The following is a 14555-nucleotide window of genomic DNA, read 5'->3' as shown; positions in this document are numbered from 1 at the left end:
CCTTTTTCAGTTTCATAACATAAGTAGGAGGAGCAGGAGTAGGTCATACGGCTCCTTGGGCCTGCTCCGCCATTCAATAGGATCATGGCTGATCCGAATCTAGACTCACGTCCACTTCCCTGCCCTCTCCCCATAACCCCTAATTCCCTTGTCTGCTAGGAAACTGTCTATCTCTGTTTTAAATTTATTTAATGTTGCAGCTTCCACAGCTCTCTGGGGTAGCAAATTCCATAGATTTACTACCCTCTGAATGAAGAAGTTTCTCCTCATCTCAGTTTTGAAAGGGCAGCCCCTTATTCTAAGATTATGCCCCCTAGTTCTAGTCTCACCCATCAGTGGAAACATCCTCACCGCATCCACCCGATCAAGCCCCCTCACAATCTTATGTTTCGATAAGATCGCCTCTCATTCTTCTGAACTCCAATGAGTAGAGTCCCAACCTACTCAACCTTTCCTCATACGTCAACCCCCTCATCTCTGGAATCAACCGAGTGAACCTTCTCTGAACCGCCTCGAGAGCAAGTATATCTTTTCTTAAATATGGAAACCAAAACTGCACGCAGTATTCCAGGTGTGGCCTCACCAATACCCTGTATAACTGCAGCAAGACCTCCCTGTTTTTATACTCCATCCCCCTTGCAATAAAAGCCAAGATTCCATTGGCCTTCCTGATCACCTGCTGCACCTGCATACTAACTTTTTGTGTTTCATGCACCAGGACCCCCAGATCCCTTTGTAATGTAGCACTTTGCAGTTTCTCTCCATTTAGATAATAACTTGCTCTTTGATTTTTTCTGCCGAAGTGCATAACCTCACACTTCCCAATATTATATTCCATCTGCCAAATCTCTGCCCACTCACTTAGCCTGTCTATATCCTTTTGCAGGTTTTTTATGTCCTCCTCACTCACTGCTTTACCTCCCATCTTTGTATCATCGGCAAACTTGGATACGTTGCACTCGGTCCCTTCTTCCAAATAGTTAATATAGATTGTAAAGAGTTGGGGTCCCAGCACTGACCCCTGCGGAACACCACTAGTTACTGATTGCCAACCCGAGAATGTACCATTTATCCCAACTCTTTGTTTTCTGTTAGATAGCCAATCTCACACCCATGCCAGTATATTACCCCCAATCTTATTCATTCCCCCTGATGGTAGCACTCATTTATAACTCTTTTTGTTGCTGCCATGATTATGCCCTTTATTCATAGGCCATCTCGTATTTTGCACATCCTTGCTAACTGTTGCATATCCTGATCTATTCAGCTCCAAGATCCATGTACGGGTAGATGAGAGAAATTGTAGCTGAGGAATCTTTTTCTCAAGCATATGTTGCGCAAGACCTGAGGTATAGGTTTAAATAGAATTGTGTTCCTTGTAGTTTACACACCCCCTTCACTCTCCTCTGCTAGTTGAGCGTGATTATTTGTGAATGCTGGCTGAGTCTGAGAGCTAAATGAGAGCTTTTCACTCTCTGGTGCAGTCTACATAAATGTGTTGCCCTATTGGATTGTGTTGCTTGTAACCTAGTTGAAGTCTGAATGTAACAGCTATAAGATGACCAATGTTTCTTACCCTCTATTTTCTCAAGACTTCCTTGAAAGCATTCCGTTTTGCCTGGCTGGACAATGATCTCTCATTTGCCTGTATAATTATAATTGGAGAATACCTAATTGGAATCCGAAATAAGCAGGAGAGTTCCATGTCTTGTTAGAAATGATACCCAATGCATGTCATTGATTTTATCAATTTATTTTTATGCAATTACAGGAATGTGAAACTAAGATTGCCCAGGAAATTGCCAGCCTATCCAAGGAGGATGTTTCTAAAGAAGAAATGAATGAGAATGAAGAAGAAGTTATCAATATTCTACTAGCTCAGGTATGCTCAATAGCAGAATAATGTAATTATATTCAGTGCTCAAAAATCAATTTGTCTTTTTGGTTCTGCATATATTTTGTGCGCATATATCATTGGCTGCCAAGGTTCTAAGCTCTGAAATTCACTCCTAAAGCTCTCAGCCTCTCTCGCCTCCTTTTAAAACGCTTCTTAAAACCTACCTCTCACCTGCCCTAATATCTCCTTATGTGGCTCTGTCACACTTTGTTTGATAATTGCTCCTGTGACGTGCCTTGGGACATTTTGCTACGTTAAAAGTGCTATATAAATTCAAGTTGTTGTTGTACTACCCGAGTTTGTTATTTTCAAATAGCTATTAATTCACTAAAAAGGGGAAAAAAAATCCTCATTTAAAAGTGGCTCATACAAAATAAAGAAATTTAATCTCTGTTACAATTCAGGTGCACTCTAAATATATATTTTTTCTCGCGCTCAGTGCAAAGGTACGCTTCCACAAGCATTCCAACATTCCCAAAGAACGGAAAGGTGATCTTGTATATTAAGTAATCTGGGATAACAGGACACAGGGTGGACAATTAAACCTTTTACAAAATTAATTGTCACTTGGAAAAACATGCTTCAATAAATAACAGCCAACATAGATTTGTTAAACGCATATTGTGTCTGAGAAACTTGCTTGAGTTTTTCAATTAAATAACAGAGGGCTGATGAAGATACTGTGGTTGATGTTATGTATATGGACTTTCAAAAGGCGTTTGATAAAAGTGCCACATAATAGACTTGTTAGCAAAATTGAAGTCCATTGGATTAAAGGGGCAGTAGGAGTGTGGATATGACATTGACTAAGAGACAGAAAGCAGAGTAGTGGTGAACGGTGGTTTATCAGACTGGAGAGAAGTGTGCAGTGATGCCCCAGGGGTCGGTGTTAGAACCACTGCTCTTTTGATATATATTAATGACCTGGACTTTGATATAGGGGGCATCATTTCAAAGTTTGCAGATGATGCAAAGCTTGGAAATGTAGTAAACAGTGAGGAGGATAGGGACAGACTTCAGGGGGGCATAGACAGACTGGTGAAATGGATAGACACGGCAGATGAAATTTAATGCAGTGAAGTGATGCATTTTGGAAGGAAACATGAAGCGAGGCAATATAAATTAAATAGTACAATTTTAAAGGGGGTACAGGAACAGAGATCTGGGGGTTCACATACACATTTTTGAAGGTGACAGGACAAGTTGATAAGGCTGTTCAAAAAGCATATGGGATTTTTGGCTTTATAAATGGAGCCATCGTGAATAAGAGCAAGTCATGCTAAACCTTTATAAATCGCTGGTTAGGCCGCAGCTGGAGTATTGTATCCAATTCTGGGCACCACATTTTAAGAAGGCTGTCAAGGCCTCGGAGAGGGTGCAGCAGAGATTTACTAGAACGATACCAGGAGTACAAACATATGAACAATAACGGACAGGTTAACGACCCTTTGGTCCATCCAGTCTGTCCCACAATTGTGATACCTTGTGCATCACAATATATATATACTCCCCACCCCACCCGAAACTATGTGATCTCCAGGGAGAGGCGAAAAACTAGATTAAAAACCCAGGCCAATTTGGGGGGGGGGGGGGGGGAAATCTGGGAAATTCCTCTCCGACCCATCTAGGCAATCGAAACTAAAGCAGGAGATCACTCTGGCCCTGAATTCCCTGCCGTACCTACCTTTTGTAAGAGGTGATCTCCGCCCCAGTCAGAAACAGGTCCAGCTCTCGCTTGAAGGAATTCCGTGAATCAGTGTCCACCGCACGAGACGGCAGCCGGTTCCAGAGGCCCACTATTCTCCGGGAAAAGAACCACCTCCTGACATCTAACCTAGATCCAGCCATGTACAGGAAACTCTCACTTAAGCGGCACCTAAATATCCGGAATTCTCTATTAACCGGCAAAATTCATACTCCAAAAGCAACACCTCAATAACCGGAAATGTTGCTGAGTCCGAGTCTCCCGCGGTGGCCGACTTAGTCAGTGGGGGTAGTTCCCCAAACTGCCACTACTCGGCTTCTTGGCGCTGTCGGAAGTCCGAACACCTCAATAACAGGAGTCTGACTCTTTGTTAAAAATAGCCTTGGTAGATAACCCTCTCCGTCATCCGGAATTTTTAATCAACCGGCACCATCCCGGACCCGTTGGTGCCGGGTACCAAAGAGTTTCCTGTACAACTTAAATTTGTGACCCCGGTCCTCCCTAACCTATTTACAGGAAACTTTGTGATATACGGGACCGGCGTGTTGCCGATCTATCAAAACTGCCGGACATACAAAGTTAATGTTGAAGCATACGGAGGTTTTCATCTCCGTATCTGACAACAAACACTGTTGCTTAGCAACAGCTTCTAAAGAGGCAGCTGCAAGCGTCTCTAGCTGAAGCTGTTGCTATAGCTACAGACCTTGCAGTGCCTGACTGGGGAAAAAAAAAGAATGAGAACTAAAAAAACTTAGAAAACGGCTCCTGATTTTTGCCGTTAGATCGAGTATTCCGGACATACAACCTCCGGATAAACCAAAGTTTCCTGTATTTGGAATGCAATCTATTCCCATCATTATCTTCTAAACCTCAATCAGATCACCCCTAAGTCTATGCTTCTCTAAAGTATGGAGTCTCAACTCTTTTAGCCTAGATTCTAGTACCGTCCCAGTGGTTTAGAAGGTAGCAAATGTTACCCCGCTATTCAAGAAAGCAGGGAGAGAGAAAACCGGGAACTATAGACCAGTTAGCCTGACATCAGTATTAGGGAAAATGCTAGAATCTATTATTAGAGATGTGGTAACAGGGCACTTAGAAAATCATCATATGATTGGGCAGAGTCAACAAGGATTTATGAAAGGGAAACTGCGTTTGACAAACCTGATAGAGTTTTTTGAGGTTGTAACTAGCAGGGTAGATAAGGGGGAATCAGTGGATGTGGTGTATTTGGATTTTCAGAAAGCATTCGATAAGGTGCCACACAAGAGGTTATTACACAAAATTAAGGCTCATGGGATTGGGGGTTGGTTAACGGACAGAAAACAGAGTAGGAAAAAACGGGTCATTTTCGGGTTGGCAGGCTGTAACTAGTGGGGTACCGCAAGGATCAGTGCTTGGGCCTCAGCTATTCACAGTCTATATCAGTGACTTAGATGAAGGGTCCGAGTGTAATGTATTCAAGTTTGATGACGATACAAAGCTAGGTGGGAAAGTAAGCTGTGAGGAGGATGCAAAGAGACTGCCAAGGGATACAGATAAAGTGAGTGGGCAAGAACATGGCAGATGGAATATAATGTGGAGAAATGTGAAGTTATCCACTTTGTTAGGAAAAATAGAAAAGCAGAATAATTTTTAAATGGAGAGAGATTGGGAAATGTTGGTGTTCAGAGGGACCTGGGTGTCCTTGTACACGAATCACTGAAAGTTAACATGCAGGTACAGCAACCAATTAGGAAAGCAAATGGTATGTTAGCCTTTGTTACAAAAGGATTGGAGTATAAGAGTAAAGAAGTCCTACTGCAATTATATAAGGCCCCGGTGAGACCACATTTGGAGTACTGCGTACAATTTTGGTCTCCTTACCTAAGGCAGTAGATAGTCTAATTATGGAGGATAAAGGTATGGCAGAGAGATTAAATTAAAATTGTATGTTGGATTTTGCAAATGGTTAAAGTAAGAATGTAAGTGTACTAGAGGAGGTTATGAAACAATTATTAAGAGATGCTATAGAAAAGGAATTGGTTTAAAATATTTTTTAAAAACTCAGGATGGATACGTCACTGGGCCCTGATGGCTTGTACCCTAGACTGTTGAATGAAGTCAGAAAGGAGATAGAATTGGCTAACTATAGATCAGTCAGTTCAACCTCTTGGAATCCAGAATTTGAGAATATTCGTAGGTGTTTAGAAATGCATGGGTTAATCAAGGATAGCCAGCACAGATTGTTAAAGGCAAGTTGTGTTTGACATTTTAAGGTTTTTTTTTAAGTAAGTATTTGATTACATAAAGGGAATGCAGTAGATGTAGTGAATGGATTTTGGAAGGTATTTTTTTAAGGATGATGGATGCAATTTAACATGGATAAGTGGGAAGTAATAAATTTTGGGAGGGAAAACAAGAAATGGGAGTATACACTTGATGGAAAGACACAAGAGTGTGGATGAACAGTGAGCCCTAGAAATTCGAATTCATAATTCCCTGAAAGTAAGTGTGCTGGTAGATAAAGCCATAAAAACAGCATTTTGGGTTTTATCAATGGAGGCATAGTGTAATATGAGTAAATAAGTAATGATTAACTTGCACAAAACATTGTTAGGCCACAGTCTCTTTTTTTAAATTCATTCATGGGATCTGAGCGTCGCTGGCAAGGCCAGCATTTATTGCCCATCCCTAACTGCCCTTGAGAAGGTGGTGGTAAGCCGCTGCCTTGAACCGCTGCAGTCCGTGTGGCGAAGGTACTCCCACAGTGCTGTTAGGGAGGGAGTTCCAGGATTTTAACCCAACGACGATGAAGGAACGGGGATTAATATTCCAAGTCAGGACGGTGTATGACTTGGAGGGGAACTTGGAGGTGGTGGTGTTCCCGTGCGCCTGCTGCCCTTGTCCTTCTAGGTGGAAGAGGTCGCGGGTTTGGGAGGTGCTGTCAAAGAAGCCTTGGCGTGTTGCTGCAGTGCAGCCACGGTGCGCGGGTAGTGGAGGGAGTGAATGTTTAAGGTGGTGGATGGGGTGCCAATCAAGCGGGCTGCTTTGCCCTGGATGGTGTCGAGCTTCTTGAGTGTTATTGGAGCTGCACCCATCCAGGGCAAGTGGAGGGTATTCCATCACACTCCTGACTTGTGCCTTGTAGATGGTGGAAAGGCCTTGGTGAGTCACTTGCTGCAGAATACCCAGCCTCTGACCTGCTCTTGTAGCCACAATATTTATGTGGCTGGTCCAGTTAAGTTTCTGATCAATGGTGACCCCCAGGATGTTGATAGTGAGGGATTCGGTGATAGTAGTCCCGTTGAATCTCAATGAGACTATTGTTAGAGTACTGTTTGTAGTTTTAGGTGCCCCATTATAGAAAGAACATTAAAGCCATGGAAAGCATACAGTGTAAACTTACTAGGATGATCCCAGGGATGGAAAACTATATTTATGAGGACAGACTTGAGATTCTGGAACTATTTCCACTGGAGCAGAGAAGGCTTAGAGAAGTCTTAATTGAGGTTAAAATGATGGAAGATTTTGATAGTGAATAGGGAAAACTATTTTCTTCTAGCTGGGGAGGCAGTGAATAGGAGAGGGTCATCAATTTAAACTCGTCACTAAGAGAGTGAGGAATGACACTAGAAATTTCTTTCCGCAGAGGATTGTTGAAGGATGGAATGCTTTGCCACAGGAGTGGTTGAGGCATCTTTTAAGGGAAAGTTGGATAAATTTTCAAAGCAGGAAGATATCAACACTGGGCAGTATGATTAGTTTTGGATTGGTGCAGCAAAGATCTGACAGAGATACAATGATCCGAATGGCCTTGTTCTATGCTGTAAACTTCTATGATTCTTTTATTACTATAAAACAGTATTGAACTAACCATCGTTTTACAAGATTTTATTAAAACTTAGTTAATGTTGACTGCTATCTAAGACTATCCTAAACTCAAGTAAATGTTGTTTTGCCTGTCTAGTGTAATGTAGATTTCAGTGAATTGTGGAGCAAGTGTGAAATTGTTGATTAAAAGGGCTACTGTAGCATCATTTAACCACAAGTTAAGAAAATGAGTTGACTCCTGGAAAAGTGTTGCAGCACACTGGCAGGTGCTGTAACAGGGTTGGTAGTGGCAAAGGAGTATCTGTTGAAGATGTGGTGACATGATTTCCAACACTTTGACACCACATATTAAACTTGATGCTTAATTTCCCTCCTCTGGGATGCCACATTTACGATGACCTGACTCCAGGATATTCCAGCTTCTGAGCATCTTCAAAGACAACAATCAGGATGTGTGCTTGAACTTAGGCGATTGTCTGGAAGATGGGATGGTGGTTCACCTGTCAATCACCCGAAGTAAAATTCCACCTTTTGAAGCAAGCACAAGTACAAATATTAATTGAGACAGGAATTCTCAATTTGGAAGGTCAACACTGCTATTGCTACCAGGACTGTGAACTCTGAGCAAATATTCAGGTCTTTTAAATTTGTTATGGCAGTTACAATTTTCAGGCTTTTACTCATATTTTCCTTGGGTTCAACACCAGACCAAACTCACAAGTGAGCCCTCGTTCCCTACAGATTGGAGTGTGCTCGATATCTAGGTAATTACAGTATGCCCCGGCATTGAACTGAAACCCCGGCCTCTGTATTTGCCTATAGGATAGCGCATGTCCCCAGCCTATCTCTTACTTCGGAAGCCGGTAGATTAACCCTCTAGCCGACTCTGGCTTAGGCTATCAATGATTGAACAGATTTATTAAACAGTAAAAATTCTTCCTTGGAATGTAGAAAAATAAGTATGTCTTCTGATCTAGCACGCCGTGTAAAAACAACAACTACTACTTGTGTTTATATAGCACCTTTAACGTAGTAAAACGTCCCAAGGTGCTGCACAGGAGCGTCATTGGACAAGATTTAACACCAAGCCACATAAGGAGATACAGGAAACTTTGGTTTATCCGGAGGTTATATGTCCGGAATACTCGATCTAACGGCAAAAATCAGGAGCCGTTTTCTATATGTTTTTTTTAAGTTCTTGTTGCTTTTTTTCCCCCCGGTCAAGCACTGCAAAGTCTGTAGCTATAGCAACAGCTTCAGCTACAGACGCTTGCAACTGCAGCCGACTATTTTGAAGCTGTTGCTAAGCAACAGGGTTTGTTGATTCACACGGAGCTTCTCCATTCCGTATGTTTAAACATTAACTCTGGTATGTCCGGCACTTTTGATGTTACGGCACCAGCTCGGTCCCGTCAGTGCCGGATATCAGAAAGTTTCCTGTATTGGGGCAGATGACCAAAAGCTTGCTCAAAGAGGTAGTTTTTAAGGAGCGTCTTAAAGCAGGAAAGAGAGGCGGAGAGGTTTAGGGAGGGAATTTCAGAGCTTAGAGCCTCGGCAGCTGAAGGCACGGCCACTAATGTTGGAGCAAATAAAGCCGGGGATGCTCGAGGCCAGAATTGGAGAAGCAGAGATATCTCGGAGGGTTATAGAGCTGGAGGAGATTATAGAGATAGGGAAGGGCAAGGCCATGGAGTCAAGTCTATAACCTTATGTGGTGGTTCACTGTTAACCTATACCCAGATCTCTCTTTCTCATAGCTTTAGAAGGATAGTCAAAGTGACCGCTGATCCTCTGAGAGATGCTTTTTAAAATCCTTTAAGGATTGATCAGAACAAAGGAAGTTAAAGAAATACTTTGCAATCTCAAATAGGGCTGCAAATCAACTATATACTTATTGGAATTAAGTTATTTGGTGCCTTCCTAGGAACAAAATAACCTGTTCTCTACGCTTTTAAAGAAGTGCAAGGCATTCCCTTATCCGGCAACAACATTTATGCAGCACTTTTAATTTAGAAAAATGCCCCCAAGGCACTTCGCAGACATGTAATCCGAAATGAATGGATGTCGAGCCAAATAAGGAAATGTTCAGAGATGAACAAAAGCTTGGTAAAAGTATTAGAGGGTCTTAAATGATGTGAGGAAGGTAGATAGGCATTAAGGGCTTAGGCAGGGAATTCTACAGCATGAGACCGAGGTGGTGGAAGGCATGGCTGCCAGTGATGAGGCAAATGGAAAGCGGGTGGGGCGGGCGTTGCAGGTGGAGGAACATCAGAAGCTAGAGTTGAAACAACGGAGAGTTTGGGTGGGGTTGTAGGAGGTTACGGAGAGGGAAGAGGCCATGAAGGGATTTAAACATGAGGATGAGAATTTTTAATTTGAGCTGTTGGGGGACTGGGAGTCAATGTAGGTCAGCGAGGACTGGGGTGGTATAGGACACAGGTAGCATAATTTTGGATGAGTTGACGTTTAAGGAGGGTGAGATGGGAGGGTAGTCGAGTCTGGAGGTGGCAAAAGCATGGATGAGGATTTCAGCAGCAGATGGACTGGGGTCGGGATGGAAGCGGTCTTTGTGCTGGAGAGGAAATGGGATCGTAAACTTAGCTCGAGGTCGAATAGGACACTGAAGTTGTTTCAACCTGTGACTGGCCGGGGAGGGGATTGTAATTGGTGTCAAAGGAGCCGAGTTTTAAGGTGGTGTCAAAGGCAACGGCTTTGGTCTTTACAGTGGTTAGCTAGAGGAAATTGCAGCTCACCCAAGACTGGGTGCCGAACAAACATCTGACAACACAGGCAGTAGAGGGGTTAAGAGAGGTGGTGGGAGGGGTAAATAGAATCATAGAATGGTTACAGCACAGAAGGCGGCCATTTGGCCCGTCGAGCCCGTGCAGGCTCTCTGCAAGAGCGCTCCAGCTATGCCCACTCCCCCTCCTTTGCCCCGTAGCCCTGCAAATTTTTTTCCTTCAGATACTTATCCAATTCCGTTTTGAAAGCCACGATTGAATCTGCCTCCACCACCCTTTCAGGCAGTCCATTCCAGATCCTAACCACACGCTGCGTAAAAAAGTTTTTCCTCATGTTGCCTTTGGTTCTTCTGCCAATCACTTTCAATGCTGGATATCATCAGCATGCATGTGAACTCTGACCCCGTATATGCAGATGATTACATCAATAGACAGCTTGTGGATGAGGAAGAAGGGGGCCAGTGGTAACAGTGAGAAGATAATTCATTGCTGGAGATTCTCTGGCTACGAACAGAGAGGTAACAATGGAACCAAATGAGTGCAGTTTCACTGAGCTGGCCAATGGAGGAGAGGTGTTGGAGGAAGGTGGTGTAATAGACATGTCAAAGTCTGCAGAAAGGACAAGGAAGGATACAATATAATGCACCACAGCCAGAGGATGTTGTTTGTGACTTTGGTTAGGGTCATTTACCTTTGTCACAGTCATAAAGGATGTAATTTGTGACTTTGATAAGAGCCGTTTCAGTACAGTGGCAGGGCGGAAACCTAATGGAGGGATTCACACATGGGGTTGCAGGAATGATGGGCACGGATTTGGGAGGTGACAACACGTTCAGAGACTTTGGAGAGGAAAGGGAGGTTGGAGATGTAGCGGTAGTTTGCAAGGATGGAGGGCTCAAGGGTTAGTTTTTTGAGGAGATCATTGATATGCAATCTAGCTGTGAAAAAACCCACCCTGGCAGATGGTCGAAGGTTGTTTTTCTGACTGGAAGCCTGTGTCCAGTGGTGTACCGCAGGGATCGGTGCTGGGTCCTTTGCTGTTTGTAGTGTACATTAATGATGATTTAGATATGAATGTAGGAGGTATGATTAGTAAGTTCGCAGATGACACGAAAATTGGTGGAGTGGTAAATAGCGAGGAGGAAAGCCTCAGGCTACAGGATGATATAGATGGGTTGGTCAGATGGGCAGAACAGTGGCAAATGGAATTTAACCCTGAAAAGTGTGAGGTGATGCATTTTGGGAGGACTAACAAGGCAAGGGAATACACAATGAATGGTAGGACCCTAGGAAAGACAGATTATCAGAGGGACCTTGGTGTGCATGTACATAGATCCCTGAAGGCAGCAGGACAGGTAGATAAGGTGGTTAAAAAGGCATATGGGATACTTGCCTTCATTAGCCGAGGCATAGAATATAAGAGCAAGGTGGTTATGATGGAGCTGTACAAAACGCTAGTTAGGCCACAGCTGGAATACTGTGTGCAGTTCTGGTCGCCACACTATAGGAAGGATGTGATTGCATTGGAGAGGGTGCAGAGGAGATTCACCAGGATGTTACCTGGGCTGGAGCGCTTCAGCTATGAAGAGAGATTGGACAGGCTGGGATTGTTTTCCTTAGAGCAGAGAAGGCTGAGGGGGGACCTGATTGAGGTGTACAAAATTATGAGGGGCATAGATAGGGTAGATAGAAAGGAACTTTTCCCCTTAGTAGAGGGGTCAATAACCAGGGGGCATAGTTTCAAGGTAAGGGGCAGGAGGTTTAGAGGGGATTTGAGGAAAAACCTTTTCACCCAGAGGGTGGTTGGAATCTGGAACTCACTGCCTGAAAGGGTGGTAGAGGCAGGAACCCTCACAACATTCAAGAAGTATTTAGATGAGCACTTGAACCGCATAGCATACAAGGCTACGGACCAAGTGCTGGAAAATGGGATTAAAATAGACGGGGCTTGATGGCCGGCGCGGACACGATGGACCGAAGGGCCTCTTTCTGTGCTGTATAACTCTATGACTATGACTCTATGAAAACCTTGCTGATATTAGTCCTGAATTGCCTTTTACTAGTTTGAACCTGGGGCCCCTTGACTTGCACTTGCATGTTGTGTTAATTTTCTGAATTTACCTTACCCTTTTTGCAATCAAGTATACCTCTAAGATCATCTGTCAGTTGCCTTCCCTCAAGTTTATCCAGTCTTTCCTCGTAACTCAGATTTAAGACTAGGGATCCGCCTTGTGGCTCTTTGCACTACTTCTAACCCATAAGAACCTAGAAATAGGAGCAAGAGTAAGCTATTTGGCCTTTCGAGCCTGCTCCGCCATTCCTGGTTGATGATCTACCTCATCTCCACTTTCCTCAACTATCCCCATATCCCTTGATTCCCTTAATATTCAAAAATCTATCCATCTCTGTCTTGAATATACTCCACAGCCCTCTGGGGTAGAGAATTCCAAAGATTCACCACCCTCTGAGTGAAGAAATGTCTCCTCATCTCAGTCCTAAATGGCCGACCCCTTATTCTGAGACACTGACCCCTGGTTCTAGACTCCCCAGCCAGGGGAAACATCCTCCCTGCATCTGCCGTCAAGCCCTGTAAGAATTTTGTATGTTCCAATGAGATCGCCTCTCATTCTTCTAAACGCTAGAGAATATAGGCCTAGTCTACTCAATTTCTCCTCATAGGACAATCCCCCCATCCCAGGAACCAGTCTGGTGAACCTTTGTTGCACTCATAAGAACATAAGACGTAGGAGCAGGAGTAGGTCATTTGGCCCCTCGAGCCTGCTCCGCCATTCAATAAGATCATGGCTGATGTGATCTTGGCCTCAACTCCACTTCCCTGCCCGCTCCCCATAACCCTCGACTCCCTTACCTTTCAAAAATCTGTCTATCTCCACCTTAAATATATTCAATGACTCCGCCTCCACAGCTCTCTGGGGTAGAGAATTCTAAAGATTCACGACCCTCCGAGAGCAGAAATTCCTCCTCATTTCCGTTTTAAATGGGCGACCCCTTATTCTGAAACTATGCCCCCTAGTTCTAGATTCCCCCACGAGGGGAAACATCCTCCCTGCATCCACCCTGTCAAGCCCCCTCAGAATCTTATATGTTTCAATAAGATCACCCCTCATTCTTCTAAACAAAATGAGTATAGGCCCAACCTGCTCAACCTTTCTTCATAAGACAACCCCTTCATCCCAAGAATCAACCTCGTGAACCTTCTCTGAACTGCCTCCAATGCAAGTATATCCTTCCTTAAATAAGGAGACCAAAATTGTACGCAGTACTCCAGGTGTGGTCTCACCAGGGTCCTATATAATTGCAGTAAGATGTCTTTACTCTTGTACTTCAATCCTCTTGTAATAAAGGCCAACATACCATTTGCTTTCCTAATTGCTTGCTGTACCTGCATGTTAACTTTCTGATTTGTGTAAAAGGACACCAAGGTCCCTCTGAACACCAACATTTCCCAATCTCTCACCATTTAAAAAAAAAATACTCTGCTTTTCTATTTTTCCTACCAAAGTGGACAACTTCACATTTCTCCACATTATATTCCATTTGCCATGTTCTTGCCCACTCACTTAGCCTGTCTATATCCCCTTGAAACCTCCTTGCATCCTCCTCACAACTTACATTTCCACCCAACTTGTAACAAACTTGGATATATTACAGTTGGTTCCCTCATCCAAATCATTGATGTAGATTGTGAATAGCCGAGGCCCAAGCACTGATCCCTGCAGTATTCCACTAGTTACAGCCTGCCAACCCAAAAATGACCCGTTTATTCCTACTCTCTGTTTTCTGCCCGTTAACCCAATCCTCAATCCATGCTAGTATATTACCCCCAATCCCATGAGCCCTAATTTTGTGTAATAACCTCGTGTGGCACCTTATCGAATGCCTTCTGAAAATCCAAATACACCACATCCACTGGTTCCCCCTTATCTATTCTGCCAGTTACAACCTCAAAAAACTCTTAACAGATTTGTCAAACACGATTTCCCTTTCATAAATCCGTGTTGACTCTGCCCAATCCTTTTTCTAAGTGCCCTGTTACCACATCCTTAATAATAGATTCTAGCATTTTGCCTACGACTGATATCAGGCTAACTGGTCTGTAGTTCCCTGTTTTCTCTCTTCCCTCCTTTCTAAAATAGTGGGGATACATTTGCTACCTTCCAATCCGCAGGAACTGTTCTAGAATCTATGGAATTTTGGAAAATGACGACCAATGCATCTCTATAGCCACCCCTGTAAATGTCTCCTTTGTATCTTTGACCAGAACTGGATGCAGTACTCAAGTTGCTGTCTGACCAGAGCACCGTACGGTTTGATCATGATTTCCTCGGTTTTGTCTATGTAGTTCAACACGATCTGCTTTAGTAATTGCTTCTCTGTATTG

General features: G+C 43.5%; 1 protein-coding gene across 3 annotated transcripts in view; it reads left to right on the top strand.

The window, feature by feature from the left end:
- Window positions 1–14555, top strand: part of ralbp1 (ralA binding protein 1) — a 49293-nt gene that overhangs the window by 29279 nt on the left and 5459 nt on the right. For all 3 annotated transcript variants that reach the window (XM_085992369.1, XM_085992370.1, XM_085992368.1), the window contains one exon: window positions 1772–1882. In XM_085992369.1, coding sequence (XP_085848495.1) covers window positions 1772–1882 — 111 coding nt within the window. The remainder of the gene's footprint in view (window positions 1–1771; window positions 1883–14555) is intronic.

Source organism: Somniosus microcephalus, chromosome 7 (genome assembly GCF_052327205.1).
Source record: "Somniosus microcephalus isolate GS21.2 chromosome 7, FLI_Smic_1.0, whole genome shotgun sequence".
Classification (NCBI taxonomy): domain Eukaryota; kingdom Metazoa; phylum Chordata; class Chondrichthyes; order Squaliformes; family Somniosidae; genus Somniosus; species Somniosus microcephalus.
Note: the sequence above shows the minus strand (reverse complement) of the source record. Positions and strands in the feature narration are given on the sequence as shown.